The sequence below is a fragment of the Salvelinus alpinus genome, chromosome 6 (assembly GCF_045679555.1).
Source record: "Salvelinus alpinus chromosome 6, SLU_Salpinus.1, whole genome shotgun sequence".
Lineage (NCBI taxonomy): Eukaryota > Metazoa > Chordata > Actinopteri > Salmoniformes > Salmonidae > Salvelinus > Salvelinus alpinus.
In genome coordinates, this window is record NC_092091.1 from 62,625,034 (window position 1) to 62,642,715 (window position 17,682).

The 17,682-nt window shown below is 42.3% G+C and overlaps 1 protein-coding gene across 1 annotated transcript; it reads left to right on the forward strand.

Annotated features, from left to right (window-relative positions):
* Positions 1-1,649: 1,649 nt before the first annotated feature.
* On the forward strand, positions 1,650-13,031 carry LOC139577671 (uncharacterized). Its single transcript, XM_071404831.1, has 7 exons — positions 1,650-2,128; positions 2,676-2,806; positions 3,176-3,349; positions 5,097-5,219; positions 5,596-5,704; positions 5,929-6,053; positions 8,572-13,031. Exons 1-7 carry the CDS (start codon positions 1,870-1,872, stop codon positions 9,508-9,510), a joined length of 1,860 nt encoding a protein of 619 aa, XP_071260932.1. The 5' UTR covers positions 1,650-1,869; the 3' UTR covers positions 9,511-13,031.
* Positions 13,032-17,682: the final 4,651 nt, after the last annotated feature.

Below are 17,682 nucleotides of genomic sequence, written 5' to 3' on the forward strand. Positions count from 1 at the left end.
TGCCGCCACCTAATGTAGTAAAATATGACACAAAAAACGAAATATGTTTTAGATGAACAAATTCATACTAACTACCAAAAACAATCAACACTAACCAAAATTCACGCTACTACTTCTGTTAAAATCACAATCTGATCCCTACACAGGGTCAGGAGCCCTGGAGGGCGGTACATCTTTCGCCGCCAGTACCCCTTGCAGGTCATCCGCTGTGAATTCTTTCAGGCCCAAAGACTTTTCTGCCGCAGCCACAATGATGTCCAATTTTTTTATGTCTGGGGTGTATCCACTACCATATCATCAACACTACACCTGTGTGACCATTGGGTTCTCGGTCACCTCCCTGACCAAGGTCTTTCTCCCCCAATTGCTCAGTTTGGCCGGGCGGCCAGCTCTAGGAAGTCTTGGTGGTCCCAAACTTCTTCCATTTAAGAATGATGTGTTCTTGTGGACCTTCAATGCTGCAGAAATGTTTTGATACCCTTCCCCAGATCTGTGCCTCAACACAATCCTGTCTCTGAGCTCTACGGACAATTCCTTCGACCTCACGGCTTGGTTTTTGCTCTGACATGCACTGTCAACTGTGGGATTTAGTTATTGTCAACTTTTCTATTTAGTTATTTTTACTTTTACTCAAGTATGACAATTGGGTACTTTTCTCACCACTGGCAGTATCATATTTCAAAGAACAGCTTGCTTTTGAATTTAACCACACCCTTTGAGCTATGACACCAACCAATAACATCCTTTCTCTTCAGTGTAAATGAGGCCCGCCGTTTGGTGTGATGCAGACTCGGTGGAGAGCGCGAGACTGAAGTGACCTCGTCTTTACTTTTTCCCCTCCCCAGTGTTTACCCGATAAAGTCATGTTAGAATATGTAAGTTATCCGTTGAGAGCTTTTGTTTTGAACCCCCTACTGTGTTTTAGCTGTCAAACTTATGGTAATGTGTAGGAAGAATATTCCAAGATGTGAGAAGTGTGTAGGAGGGCATGGGACAAAGGGGTGTGTTTCAGTGGAAAAAGCTGTGTCAATTGTGGGGGTGCCCATATTGCTGGGGATCAGAAGTGTCTGGTGCGAGAGAGACAGTTTGAGGTTGCCGGGGTTCAAGCAGTGCAGAAAGTGTCAAGCTGAGGCAGTGAGGAAAGTAGATGATGATGGGCAAAGGGTGAAGGAGCCTGAGAGGATCCCTGTGAGTAGTAGGCCAGTACAGAGTGACCCAAGCTATTTGTGCTTTAGTAAGGTTGGCTTCTTGGCGTTTATTGCTATGGTCATTAATTGCACCGTACAGATGGAACAGATATTCCAGAAGATTGATTTGGTAGTAGTAGCAGATACGTTTTTTGGTGTCCGAGATTATAGTGCAGAAGAACTACAGGGGGTTTTGAGAATGGGTTCCATCCTCCCAGGCCAACGGCCTGGTGTAGGACTTTTTAGGGCCAAAGTAGTGGGAAGGGGTGGTAGGTTTGTTGGGGACAGTGGGGGGGTAGGTTTGTTGGGGATAGTGCCGTGTATGTAGGGTAAGATGGTGGTGCAATTAAATTCCCCCAATCTACTTTTCCATTTCCTGTGAACAAAATGTGAAATTCACACTACGACCTGTGAAAGGCAGCAATATGCAACTAAGGGTCTAGTCTGCCGGAAAACCACACAAAGAAGACTGTAAACGGAAGTGAACACAAGAACAATTTCCATGTTTGCGTTTTTGTTGTTATTTAGATGTTTATTAACACCCTGGAATTCAAAATATTAATAATTTAACTTCATAGCATCACATACTTACGACATGTAGTCTTTAATTCGCGTTGGAGACAGGACTTAGTTGATAAGTGTTATCTAGGTAACGCTAGCTAGCTGCTAACGTTAGCTTACAATGGCTAACTGTATGGTTTTTCACACTCAAATAGCCTCCATTATGGAGGTGCTAGCGAATGCAGCCGTGTCAGAGATCTGTAAACTCGTAGACGACGACTATGCAGTGTTTCGTTTGGAAATAACTCAAAGCCAGAAAGAAAACAGGGCATTGCGGAGGAGACTACAGCTACTAGAACTGAAGGTGGCACGGGAGCGCGTCCTCGCCATTCGACCCAGTAGTGTCAAAATCCTCGACAAATACAGAGGAATGGCAAGAGGTACATTTTGCATAAGGCAGGGGTTGTCGCCCCGTTCCTAGCTGCACATGTGTCATAGGTGTTACCCAGAATTGGGTATTGGTCTGTTTTTGGATAGTATGCAATAATTCCCCAGATTATTTAGCAAAGAAACAATATATTCTAACCTGATTATTAATTTACAGCATTTACTATGATTTACTCAATGACAACAATGTAATACATGGAACATAATACATAGATAGTAAAAAATGTTTTGTCACACACTAGATAGGTGCAGTGGAATGTGTTGTTTTACAGAGTCTGCCATAGTAGTGCCTTGCTCAAGGGTATATCAACATATAGTTGTTTTTTTAACCCTGTTGGTTCGGGTGTTCGAACCAGCGACCATCTGGTTTCTGGCCCGACCCTCTAAACACTAGGCTACCTACCTACTATGTCATGAACTTATGAGATGAATTACCTTACGTCCTTGCCATTTCTAGACAGTGTCAATAATGTACAATATACCGTTGAACATTCACAGTAGCTAATCTAACCACCTCTTTCCCCCCAATAACTCTTTCAGGTGAAGGACATCTCACTGGAGGCCACAGGAGCTTTGTGAAGCCCGTGGTACACAATACATGGAGAGATGACCAACCAATCACTGTTGATGAGGGGAGTGAAACCTCAACCCAGCATGTTATCGTGATAGAGGTTAGTGTAATAGTGTTGCATAAAACATTTGTTATTTGTAACTCAAATGTGGCCTGTTTAGCGCTCCCGAGTGGCGCAGCTGTCTAAGGCACTGCACCTCAGTGCAAGAGGCATCACTACAGTCCTTAGTTCGAATCCAGGCTGTATCACATCCGGCATGTGATTGGGAGTCCAATCAGGGCGGCGCATAATTGGCCCAGGTTTGGCCGGGGTAGGCTGTCATTGTAAATAATAATTTATTCTTAACTTAATTATTCACTTGCTTAAATGTATATCCTAATTCATCTGCCATAGAGGCATTGTTATCTTCCCTACGACATTGTTATCCAACTCATGTACCGGTAATAACCTCCTCTCTTTTTGTGTCAGTCTGCAGATGCAGAGGCTGCAGGTCCTGGGGTTAAGCTGGAGAGGTCTGAAGGAGAAGAGGACCTACGGCACAGCAGAGACATCCAGACTGGTGCGGCTACAGAGCCCCCTGTAGCCACAGAGGACCCCACCACCACCTCAGTGCGGCCCAGGACCCGACGAAGCATCACGGAGGTCAGTGGAACGCCGAACGCCGTCCTCAAATCAGACACGAAGACTTTATCGGGGCTGGGGCGACTGGGCTGTCCTCCTGCTCCCTGCACAGAGTATTTACTTTACGGTAGCCCGAGGACGGTTCTGTCCCGTAAGGACTCTGACGCGTTACAGACTCACAATGATCCGTCCTGTTCATACGCTACAGAGACACAGATGATATCTGGTGACATGCCTGTGGGCTTAGATACACAGACTAATCCAATGAGAGGGGACTGGAACCAGTACAGCAGTAGTGTATACTCTGAAGGGTTCCTAGATAAGAAAGGGGAGGGTCTGGTCGTAGATGAGGTCACTGTGAAAGTGGAGAGCGACCCTCCTCTGACATGGAATGCAGACAAGGCTCACTTAGGAAAAGGACACTCGCAGAGCAACACCAGTGACTTCTTAGACTACAGAGAAAGCTCAGAGACCAATCTAAATGTAGCAACCCACTCCCCTTTACACCGAGTGACCATGTTGATGGCACCTTCCAAATCACAAGGCCATGTCCTTTTCGATCAGGTATCGAACTCAAACGACCAAAAGGCCAAGGCGCGGGAAGGGGGAGCAACAACGGGTGGTAAAGAGAAGCGGTTCCTCTGCATGTTTTGTAACAAAGGCTTCAGCTGCTCCCAGAAGGTGGAGATCCATCAGAGGGTCCACACAGGGGTGAAACCCTTTACCTGTAACCAGTGTCACATGCGCTTTGCCCATGCGGGTAACCTGAAGAGGCACCAGAGGGTCCACACAGGGGTGAAACCCTTCAGCTGTACCCAGTGTCACATGTGCTTCGCCCAGGCTGGTGACCTGAAAAGGCACCAGAGGGTCCACACAGGGGAGAAACCCTACAGCTGTACCCAGTGTCCCATGCGCTTCGCCCAGGCAGGTGACCTGAAAAGGCACCTGAAGGTCCACACGTGAGAAAGGCCATTTGCCTGTACGCACTCCAGGAAGAGGTTCTCTGAAAGGAGCTACCTCGGGAGACACCAGCAGAAAAAACATTCCACTCCATATCTTCTGATGTGTACATCAAACCCTGCATTAAAGACAAAGATTCATTTTCATTGTTGTCAACAGAAAAGATCCACAGATGCATTTGGAATAACGAGAGTAATCAATTTCAGTGTTGAATATTCCTGAGTAGAATATTGCATCCAGACGTGTGATATATAAGCCTAAAAAGTCTGTTTCATATTGTGTTTGTACTGTGTAGGATATATGATGTTCACAAATTATGTTTCATTACTTCCATCCACTAATAAATTTTTTCCCAAGACACTTTTAATAAAAAATGAAGTTCATGCAGATTTCTATGTGTGGTATTCATATGGTGTATTTGACACTTGTTTATGTTCAATAAACCCAAAATGGGACTTTTCATTCTAAGGCTTTCATTAAGAAGGCGCTTTATAACCAATATAGACTTAAATATAATAAATATACCTACACATATCCACACACTAACAAACACCTAATGTACATGTCAAAATAGTTTAGTCAAGTTTGTCTGATGATGACATAGCTAACTTATATTTACCCACACCATATTTTATGTCCACCATGATGGGTTTAACGACAATGAAGTCATTCTGTGACTACAGTATAGGACTTAAATGTAGTGGGGATGGGTAAACACTCCATGTTGAAAGTGTGTTATTATCTGTGTGTATGTACCTGAGGGGAGGGAGTGTATGTCTGTGTAATCTGTATCGCCTGTCTTTTCCAGGAGGAGGAGGGTCTGGGGAACTCTGAGGAGACCATGGTCATGGAGGACAACCAGACTACACCTCCTCTTGAACCCACAGAGGACCCAGCTGAGCAACACAGAACCACACACAGTATCACTGAGGTGAGCCAACTGTAAACTATTGTCTGCATGGTATTAGGTCAGGGCCCGTATCCACAGTGTCTCAGAGTAGGAGTGCGATCTAGGATCAGTTTTGTCTACATACTCTTAATGAATAAGAATATGTAGACAGGTGGGGACCTGATCCTCGATCTGAGACTTTGTGGATACGGGCCCAGGTCTTGATACATTTTGTCTTAAGTATGGGACAATGTCTTTGAGTTATCACACCATTAACATCTAACCAGTAGCAAATTAACTTACATGTTGGCATAGTACTCATAGCAATCCTTCATTGCCCAATCAGAAGATGCTCCATAGCTGGGTGCTCATATCTGATTTCTTGATCCAACATCCTCTCACTCTGTATCTCTTACAGTCAGTAGACATGGAGGATGGGAAGCCTGATCTGCTGCTGGTCAAAGAGGAAATAGAAGATGGACCAGAGAGCATTGATTTGATGAGTGGACTAAAGATGGGGGAGCAAGGTAAGGGAGAAATACATATAGCCTACATACAGTAATAGATCTTCAATGGGAAAATTTATGTCCCCGACAATTTTTTGGTCTTCATTTTCTTCATTCATTCATTAAATGAAACTTATGTTTACATACACATAATGTATGAACTTGACCAGGTAATTGACAAAAAACTCCATATGTAGAGTTTTCTCTGCCATGTTTTTAGTCTATTTTCTAAACTCTTCCTACAGGTGGTTGGCTGGAGGCTAACAGAGATTGGGCGGCCATCTTGGATTCCCAGACCCAGACCGGTGCAGCCAAGGGCCCAGGGGACAACATCACTAAGCAGGCCAGGACCAGAGGCGACATAGTGGAGGTCAGTGGATGGAACAGCGTCCTCAATTCTGGGCTGGGGAACAGCACTGTTAACCAGAAACAGACAGTTGATCACAAAACAACATCCAAGCTTGGTCTCCATGACAACAGACTGGCTGAGACCAGGGCAAGGTGTAGATTCGATCCGGGACAGGGAGGTGTCCGTATGTTGCTGGAGAGAACAGACGCTGCTAGCGCTGCTCCTATAGTTGTGATTCAGAGAGACTGATGGCGCCTCAGGTTAACCCCCTAACACAGTGGTCACGAACCTTTTCTGAGTAAAGATCACTTTCTGAGTCAAAATGCAAGCTTATACAACATGAATCTATTAAAAATAGTACTGTAGCAATGAGGTTTGTGCAGTAGGCTATAGGCCCAATACATTATCACTGCATATTGGCTTTGCTTGACTTTCCATGCCAATGCATTGTTGTTTGGACAATTTGTAAAACTTATATTTCAAAATCTGAGATAGGCCATATGATCAGTTGTTGTATTACTTGTGAGGCATCGCTGAGTGAGCGTACATTTAAATAATTTTTTTCATTTTACTGAGCTGATGGTGCCTGCATCTGATGGTCCGTCTCAGCTGAGGGAGAGAGCGGCAGATAGGCCTCTCAATGTCCCTCCACTCTCTCTTTCCGCTGCTGTCACTGACCAAAAAGGTCTGGAGTCGCACCCCATTATGTCTGCCTCATGCACATGTTGTTGCTCCGATGAAAAGAGAAAGTGAAATATTCTTCAATATATAAAAAAAACAACCCGCTAATAATAACAACAAAGCAAGCCTATCAATACACTTTCCTACTCATTCATTACAACTACAGTGCTTGTTGTAGTGCCAGTGGAAGTAGGAAGAATGTGCATTGTATTGCTTATAAACGTGTTGAATACAAAGTGTTGACAGGGCTGAGTAAGAACTTAAACATGAGCTCACTCATAAAAACAGCAGCTCTTTGCTATTCGTGGACAGTCTCTCTCTAGTCATGATTTTAAACGTTTTAAAATCTCACAGCATCAACTTTGCTGTAGCTGTCTTTTAAGCTTTCTACGTTACTGCAGACACGGTAATCTGAGCCGTCCGATTGGCCGGAGGTAGGCCTATAGTGCACTTGATTTGCTCTCCGGGCCTGCCAGGAAGGCAGAGTTTGAACCATTTCATGTGTCGGAAGGTACAATGGGAACACAGCTGAATCAGTTGCACCTTCCGCCAACAGTGCGAGACAAGTAAAAATATAAAGGAACGCAAGGCTTTATCATTGTTTTTTTTTACAGAAATGTTTGTCGGTCGACCGGTTGGTGACCACTGCCCTAACAGGTGCTGCCTTCAGCCTGCCTTATATAGGATTTTTCAACTGGAACATGGACCCTGACCTTCGTCCTCCTCACACTCTCCTTATGTTAAACCAGACAATGCCAGTGCCTCAACACTAAATGGCTACACAAGCCCATTAACAAATTACAGTAGTAGTAATGCCATCAGTAGATCCGGTGGCAAAGAGAAGCGCTTCCCATGTTCGTTGTGTGGGAAAGCCTTCAGTTTCCCCCAACAGGTGGAGATCCACCAGAGGATGCACATGGGGGAGAATCTGTTTGGTTGCCACCTGTGCCAGGCAAGTTACTCTCACTCGTCCAAGCTGAAAAGGCACCAGATGGTCCACACAGGGGAGAAACCCTACAGCTGCCCCCAGTGTGAGAAGAGGTTCTCCCACCAGGACCAGCTGAAGATGAGCCTGAAGATGCACACAGGAGAGAGGCCATTCGCCTGTACACACTGCAGAAAGAGGTTCTCAGAGGGGAGCTACTTGAGTCTTTGTAGTTAATTCTGTTGGTTTTGGATGTAGTGGGGAACTAGATGAGGTGAACTGAGGAAAGAATGAGTATGATGAGGCAGATAGATTATATGGTGATGGTTGGTGTTATGGTGTCTGTAAAAATGCTTCACTGATGAAAAGTGACAACTATGTCCCTTTTAGATTTTATAGTGAGGTAAGGATAGTGCCTTAATTCATGTTTACTTGACATGAAGTACTGAAGCTGTGTGTAATGTTGAACCTTTTCAAAAGTATTCTAAAATAAAAAAAATTTAAGCGAGGGTACCAGATTGACAGAAAAGGTCAAGTGTTACCATAGTGAGGAAAGTTATTCTACTTGTCACATCGCTTTGCGCAATAAAAGTACTGTACTTCAGAGTTATGTGAGCGTATAACAATTTTGTTGAAATTAAATACGAAATCAACTCTGTGCTGACAGACTTGGTTATTTTTGTATCATTGCAGGGACTGAGTTTCCCTTATCTCAGTCAAAACAAAGCATTATACTTAATTCTTGAATGAACACATATGGACATTGTTTTTATAATACACTCCAATGGCTCCATATTGTTAGGTACTTGAATCACAGTGTTAGAGAAGGGCTTAACTGTGGTTAACATTGTATAATATCATGTTTCTGTTTGTACAGCAAAGAGTTTCTTATATAAACCTTTATATGCTCTTCTGTACAATTTGTGTTTACAGTCTGCAGTCCATGATGACCTGCTGATATCCGGTGTTGCTGGTGGAAGAGACTGGACCTCTGAGGCGGCTGGTCACAAACCCTGGCCCTGGATCAGAACCCTGGATCAGGAGCCATCGCGCTTCCTTCCCGATTCGGAACTAGGACCGAAACACGAGGGACAAAGACTCCACCACCACATAGAACACAACCAGTGGACAGGTGGATTGAACCACCTCAGTCCTGGTGGTCATCAGAGAGATGGAGGCTCCAGTCAGGGATCCAGTCTGCAGCCCAGACCATTCTCTTCACAGTCTCAGTGCAGGGATGAAGCAGGGCCTGGGGCTGATGGAGATAAACCCTCCTGTTCCTATGATACAACCACCACAGTATCCATTATGAACAGAGCAGATCACCCTGGGCTTCAGCCTTCAGAGAGAGTGGTGGGAGACCCATCTGGTGGTAGTCTATCAGCAAGTCTGTCTTTTCCTTCAGGGTCTCATCTAATGCCTGGTGAATGGGTTCATATAATGTCTGGACCTGGGTCTAGCCTTCCTCAGTTACCTCAGGTTTACCCCACCAATACAGACACGGTCAGGATGGGCATTCACCACAGGAGGTACCTAGCCTATAACACAGAACACAATCCCAACAACACCCAAACAATGGCTAGAGGTCAAGGAGGGAGCTCAAACACTAACCACCTGGTGGTGGCACCTGCTTCTACCTCCTCTGGTGTTATTGGCTCACAACGTGGGAGGCCAAGCGTTAGGTCGGATGCAGACAAGCCGCACGCATGCCCCACGTGTGGGAAGCGTTTCACTGAGGCAAACTATGTGAAGAGGCACCAGACCGTTCACACCAAGGAGAGGCCCTTCAAGTGCAAACTGTGTTACAAGAGCTTTGCCTTCCTGAGTAACCTTATCAGACATAGGAGTGTCCACAATGGGAAGAAATCGTAGCACTGTGGCTTGAGATGTACAAAAGGGGATATCTGGGAACCATTTTTTAGTTGACATAATATAATTATCATGTGAAGTGTCTTGGGACAAGAGGTTAATTAATCACATACCCCTCAACCCTTTGTTAACTGTAAATACCTGTTTTTAGAGAGACAGTAAACCTAGGCTAGAACAAGGACAGTTAAATATTTACCTTACTGAGGTGATGTAGATGGGATAAAGTCGTTCTATTATTTTCTACTGTATTCTTGCTAACACACTGTTCTTTCTAAACAAGTCTGCTCTCAGCTTGAAATATACTGATCATAGGAGATTTGATGTGAGATGTAATAAGCATTACCGTATTTCAAAGAACAGTGCGCATACCTTTTTTGTTTAACCCCCCCCTTTGAGCTATGACACCAACCAAAAAAGACTCTCTTCTTCAGTGTAAACGGAATCGCTGTGTGTATTAACTGTAGGGGTCTCCATTGCTGGAGATCAGAAGTGTCCAGTGAGAGAATGGCAGATTGAGGTTGCCAGAGTCAGTGTAGTATGCTAAGGTAGTGAAGAGAGTAGTAGAGGAAGATCCAGGGCGAGGGATCCTAATAGTAGGCTGAAGTTAATAGAGAATCAATAGAGAGTGATAGGAATAACGTGTGCTTCGGTTAGCTTGGCTTCTTAGCGTTCATTGAAATGGAATCTAAATCACAGAAAATATATTTTGTGCCAGCTGCAGAGAAGAACTTTACGTGATTTTACTGCAGAAGATTTACAAGGTGTGTTGAACGATAGTGTCCCGTCCTCCCAGGCAGCCGGCCTGGTATAGGATCAGATGGGGCCAAAGTGGTGGAATAGTGAAGTTTTAGGTTATTTATTTATTTTCGTTTTATTTATGAATAGGAAGTTTAAATAAAGAAAGATTATTAAACAGTAACATACAAAAAACAGAACAGCCAGAGGGATTACACAAATAAATAATGATACAAATCCACATTATATCAAATCAAATACAGACATGTACCGAATACATTGCCATTTTGTTTGGCATACGTTTGAATGATTCAACAACAAAAAAATCCAAATCAGATTTTTAACAATTTGACTTTTTCTTCATAAATGTTGAATTTTTATGAAAAATATTCCTAATAAAATAGAGATTTATGACATACTGACGTTCAATTGTGGAATCAGTGTAGTAAAATAATATGTCAAACTTAGATATTTCAATGGTTGTATGCATTTTGTTGCCAAGATATAGTTTTACATCAGTCCAGAACACCTCACTATGTAAACTATTTTCAAAACAAGTGTTCAACATATTCAGTTTATTGTTCACAGAAACTGCATTCACTGGTAACACTAGGTATATATTTAGAAATCAAGCTATTATACGGGTAGAATCTATGGATAATCTTAAAGGAGATCACCTTTACTTTATTGGTCACCATACATTTGTGTGGAGTGAGCCAAGCACGGTGCCAGTTTACATCAAACGATGAAGCCCAACAAAATATAGCAAGAAGGAATAGATTTCCTGTAGAAAATATCCCTTAATGAACGATTGTTGAATTTCTTATCTAGTGAACTTATGCCATTCACCTGGATATCGCTTACAATAGATGTTTCAAAATATGCATTATTCTGAAGTAAAGATTTTATCCCACTAGGTATAGCTTTTATAAGTGTCATATTCCTTGCTTGAAACCTTGAAGTTGTATCTTTCCATACATTCTCTCCACGTAAATTGACTGCCACTAATTCTTACTAATTGGCTAGACAAAGGACAAAGTCTTTTGAGAACCAGTTACGGTAAAATAACATCTTGTTTCTATGTAATATCGAACAATTATTCCATATAAAACATTTATGAGGTGAAAAGTTGTTTATACAGCAAAGCCCAGCACGTTAAAACCTGCTTGTGAAAAGCCGCCAACTTCATTGGAAGTTTACCCACAATATAGGGACTTTGTAGTAGAAAATTAAGCCATCCGAGCTTCTGAAAAACAAAATGAGGTATAATATTCCAGAAACTATGAGGATTTTTTAAGTACCTTTTAACCCAGTTGACTTTTTATATCTGATTAAAGAGAGTGATGTCAAAGACATTTAGACCGCCATTACAAACCCAGTTGGTGATAACATCTATTTTTATCTTATCTGGCTTGTTTTTCAAGATGAAGTTGTACAATAGCCTATCTAAGGTACAGCAAGTGCATTTGGGAATGTCAATAGATGAAAAAAGATAGGATGCACGAGATAGCCCCTCAGCTTTGGATAAAAGCACCATCCCTTGAAGACTTAAATCTCTCCCTAACCATGAAGATCATTTATTTTTGATAGATTCAGTTACAGGATTCAAATTAAGATCATTCACAGCCTTAAGATTTTTGGTGCTCTTTACACCGAGGTAGGTTACAGTATATTTTTTCAGAGATGTTACAATCTGCTGGATTGAAAGCTCCTTTCAGAACAAAGATCTCGCATTTGGAAAGATTTAATATCAAACCTGAGATTTTGGAGAACTGCTTCACAATATCCAATGCTAATCTAGCTTGTGACACATTTTTCAAATTAAGTGAGGTGTCATCGGCAGTTGGGATATCTTAATCTCTCTGGCCTGGAATGTAATGCATTCAAATTGACTTTGATGAACTAATGAGCATAAGGTTTGAGATACTAACAAAAATTAAAAAGGTGAGATTGGACAACCTTGTCGTATTCCTTTGTAAATGTTAAACTTTGAAGATGTTCCATGGCAGAGTTTGATACAGCTATTGCCACCATTATACAGAGTTCTAATAGCATCAACAAAAAATTTACCAAACTTCAAATGCTTAAGACAATGAAAGATCAAATTTGTGACAAATGCTTGTCTGAAAATTAAAAAATAAGATAACAGGGAAGTCATCCAATAGATCACAATACTCAACCAAATCTAACACCAGCCTCAGATTATTAGATATATGGCACCCTTTCATAAACCCTGATTGACATTCATCAATCAGATCATTCAAGCACCACTTTAACCTTTTCGCAAAGATTGAGACTATCATTTTGTAGTCGTTATTTAGGAGTGTGATTGGATGCCAATTATCAATAATTAAGAGATCCTTGTGTGGTTTAGGTATTAGAGTAATAGCCCCTTGCTTCAGAGAGATGGGTAGTTCTCCCTTCTTTATAGCCTCCTTAAAGGTTTCAAGTTAAAAAAAGTGTTATTTCTTCAGAGGTCTTGTAAAATTCAGAGGTTAATCCATCACAACCTGGAGATGTTATTTTTTAATTGAGCAACATGATGTTGGATGTCCGTAATGGATAAATCTTGACAACAAGACCGATTTGAATTCTTCACTAACCGAATTAACATTCTCTATAGAATCAAGGAGATCCTTAGAGTCACTCAAACTATTATCTAAGGAGTAAAGATTATCATAAAACTTAGTGGTAAAGTCTGATAACAACTCTCTATCCTCAGAGGTTACCCCATTAATCTTAAATTTCCGAAGTGTGTTGAGGTCCCAATTAAAAAAGTATCTACTGTTTTTTTCGCCTTTTTCAAGCCATTGTTTTCTGGATCTTATGAAGGCTCCTCTAGCCTTTTCCTCTTATAATGTATCTAGTTGATTCTGTAAATCATTCAATTTAGCTTTCTCATTAAGATCAAGATGCTCAATCTCGGTGATATCAGAGCTCAGCTACCTTATATTTCCTTCTTAAAGCAAGCTGTTTCCCATAAGTAATACAGGCTGAGCAAATTTTAAATTTCAGCAGTTCCCAATATTTCCCATATTCTGCATTAGAGGTAGCTAAATTCCAATAAACAAAAATGTGATTCTTAACCACATTTTTTAAATCATCATGCAATAATGAGTTATTCAATTTCCAATAACCACCAGAGTATTTCTTATCATCATTACTGCACATTCTTAGTCAGCCATATGACTTTATGATCCGCCAGGACTGCAGGCAGTATTTTTACCTCGACAGTGTTGGGCTCAAGACTAGAGGTTATCACCCACAAGTCAATTTTTGATTGTAGTGAACGATCTCTATTACTCCATGTGTACTGTTTCTCTACAGGGATTTTAACTCGCCATATGTCAATTAAGTCCAGGCATTGGAGGAAATTCATCAATTTGTTCACACCAATGTTAGGCCTATGGGCTAATCTATCAGTCTCATTATAATAAACCATATTAAAATCCCCCCCCAACTATAATCTGACTGGGTGGATATTTTCTCAGAAGTAAGTCATTTGGAGGACTAGAACAGTATCCATATACATTAAACAACACAAATAATTTGTCCATGTAAAAGAAAATCCCTTCAAAATGATGTGCTAAAATGTGTAACCCCAGCTGAATGATTAGTCCCGTGGGCCAAGAAAATGTCACTGCCCCACTGATTCTTCACCAAATTATAGTCCTCTTTACATTAATGTGTTTCTTGAACGAATACAAGATCTGCGTTGCAGTCCTTACAAAAAAAAAGCTTTAATCTTCAACAGGTTTCGTATCCCCCTGGCATTGATTGACGTAATCTTCAAGTCCATATACAAAATAGAAAGGAAAATCCTATGCAATCTCAACTCTACCCTCTATAAAAAGGTGCTTCATATACAGTACCAGTCAAAAGTTTTTGGACACACCTACTCATTACAGGATTTTTCTTTATTTGTACTGTTTTCTACATTGTAGAATAATAGTTAAGACATCAAACCTATGAAATAACACATGGAATCATGTAGTATCTAAAAAGTGTTAAACAAATCAAAATATATTTTATATTTGAGATTCTTCAAAGTAGCCATCCTTTTCCTTGACAGCTTTGCACACTCTTGGCATCCATATTATGACAGTGATTCCCTCAACGTCAGCAAGACAACAGAGCTGATTGTGGACTACAGGAAACGGAGGGCCGAGCACACCCCATTCACATCGACGGGGCTGTATTGGAACGGGTCGAGAGCTTCAAGTTCCTCGGTGTCCACCTAGGATCTGTCATGGTCCACACATCAACACAGTCGTGAAGAGGGCATGACAACACGTCTTCCCTCTCAGGAGGCTTAAAAGATTTGTCATTCGCCCTCAGATCCTCAAAAGGTTCTACAGCTACACAATTGAGAGCATCTTGACTGGCTGCATCACCGCTTGTTATGGCAACTGCTTGGCATCCAATCGCAAGGCACTACAGAGGGTAGTGCATACGGCCCAGTACATCATTGGGACCGAGCTCCCTGCCATCCAGGACCTCTATACCAGGTGTTGTCAGAAGAAGGCCCTAGAAATTGTCAGACTCCAACCATCCAAGTCATAGACTGTTCTCTCTGCTCCCGCACGGAAAGCGGTATTGTTGCACCAAGTCTGGAACCAACAGAACCCTGAATAGCTTTTACCCGCAAGCCATAAGACTGCTAAATAGTTAGTCCAGGTAACTATTTAACTATCTGCATTGACCCTTTTTGCACAAACTTTTTTTGGACTCAGCACATACCCTGCTGCTACTGTTTATTATCTATCCTGTTGCCTAGTCACTTTATTCCTAGTTATATGTAGATATCTACAGTACCTCAATTACCTCGTAACCCTGCACATCGACTTGGTACTGGTACCCTGTGTACAATGCATTCTGAAAGTATTCAGACCCCTTCCCCTTTTCCACATTTTGTTACGTTACAGCCTTATTTTAAAATTGATTAAATAGTTTCCCTCATCAACCTACATAGAATACCCCATAATGACAAAGTGGAAAAACTGTTTTTTAAACATTTTGGCAAATAAAAACAGAAATACCTTATTTACATAACTATTCAGACCCTTTGCTTTGAGACTCGAAATTGAGCTCAGGTGCATCCTGTTTCCATTGATCATCCTTGAGATGTTTCTACAACTTGTTTGGAGTTCACCTATGTTCAATTCAATTGATTGGACATGATTTGGGAAGGCACACACCTGTCTAAGTATTCAGACCTTTTACTCAGTACTTTGTTGAACCACCTTTGGCAGAGATTACAGCCTCGAGTCTTCTTGGGTATGACGCAACAAGCTTGGCACACCTGTATTTGTGGAGTTTCTCCCATTCTTTTCTGCAGATCCTCTCAAGCTCTGTCAGGTTGGATTGGGAGCGTCGCTGCATAGCTATTTCACAGTCTCTCCAGAAATGTTCGATCGTGTTCAAGTCCGGGCTCTGGCTGGGCCGCTCAAGGACATTCAGAGACTTGTCTCGAAGCCACTCCTGCGTTGTCTTTGCTGTGTGCTTAGGTTCTTTGTTCTGTTGGAAGGGGAACCTTCACCCCAGGTCCTGAACGCTCTGGAGCAGGATCTCTCTGTCCTTTACTACGTTCATCTTTCCCTCAAGCCTGACTAGTCTCCCAGTCCCTGCCGCTGAAAAACATTCCCACAGCATGATGGTGCCACCACCATGCTTCACCAGGTTTCCTCCAGACGTGAGGCTTGGCATTCAGACCAAAGAGTTCAATCTTGGTTTCATCTTGTTTCTCATTGTCAGAGTCCTTTAGGTGCCTTTTGGCAAATTCCAAGCGGGCTGTTATGTGCCTTTTACTGAGGAGTGGTTTCTGTCTGGCCACTCTACCATAACGGCCTGATTGGTGGAGTGCTGCAGAGATGAATGTCCTTCTGGAAGGTTTTTCCATCTCCACAGAGAAACTCTGGAACTCTGTCACAGTGACCATCGGGTTCTTGGTCACCTCCCTGACCAAGGCCTTCTCCCCCGATTGCTCAGCTTGGCCTGGTGGCCAGCTCTTGGAGTCTTGGTGGTCCAAACTTCTTCAATTTAAGAATGATGGAGGCCACTGTGTTCTTGGGGACCTTCAATGCTGCAGAAATATTTTTGTACCCTTCCGCAGATCTGTGCCTCGACACAATCCTGTCTCGGAGCTCTACGGACAATTCCCTCGACTTCATAGTTCGGTTTTTGCTCTGACATGCACTGTCAACTGTGGGACCTTATATAGACAGGCGTGCGCCTTTCCAAATCATGTCCAATCAATTGAAATTACTACAGGTGGACTCCAATCAAGTTATTTTTTTTTCAGTATAATAGCACAGAGGCTGTCTACTTACCTGGAAAGGAACAAGTACATTGATACATCTGTACAGAAAGCAGGCATTCCTGGTTTCTCTGGTTGCCTGGAACATACTAGTATGATTTGGCACCAGATCCAAACAGCTAAGAAGGACAAGAGAGACCTCTATGTCATCTTCCTCGACCTGGCCAATGCCTTTGGCTCAGTTCCCCATGAACTCCTCTGGGAATCCTTCAACATTTTCCACGTACCAGAACCCATCACTACACTGGTAAAGGCCTATTTCCAAGACCTGCAATTGTGTTTCACAACACCTGACTTCACAACAACATGGCAGCGCTTGGAAGTAGGCATAATGGCAGGCTGTACAATTTCACCTCTGGCCTTCAATATGGCCGTCTTCATCGACCTGGCCAAGGCTTTCCCATAGCACGCACTCCAGCAGGTGTATCTCACTGATCATCCCTAAAGCCAAAACCTCATTTGGCCGCCTTTCCTTCCAGTTCTCTGCTGCCTGCGACTGGAACGAATTGCAAAAATCTCTGAAGTTGGAGACTTTTATCTCCCTCAACAACTTCAAACATCTGCTATCTGAGCAGCTAACCGATCGCTGCAGCTGTACATAGTCCATCGGTATATAGCCCACCCAGTTTACCTACCTCACCCCCATACTGTTTTTATTTATTTACTTTTCTGCTCTTTTGCACACCAGTATCTCTACTTGCACATGATCATCTGATGATTTATCACTCCAGTGTTAATCTGCTAAATTGTAATTATTCGCTCCTATGGCCTATTTATTGCCTACCTCCTCATGCCTTTTGCACACATTGTATATAGATTCTCTTTTTTTTCTTTTTTTTCTTCTACTATGTTATTGACTTGTTTATTGTTTACTCCATGTGTAACTCTGTGTTGTTGTCTGTTCACACTGCTATGCTTTATCTTGGCCAGGTTGCAGTTGCAAATGAGAACTTGTTCTCAACTAGCCTACCTGGTTAAATAAAGGTGAAATAAAAAAATGGCCATGGAAGTCATCATCAGGGCATCGAGATGGGTGGTCGGCGGTGAGAGAACTAAGGAAGGGCTCCGTCTCCCACCTATCCGAGCATACATGGATGACATGACTACACTGACCACCACTGCAG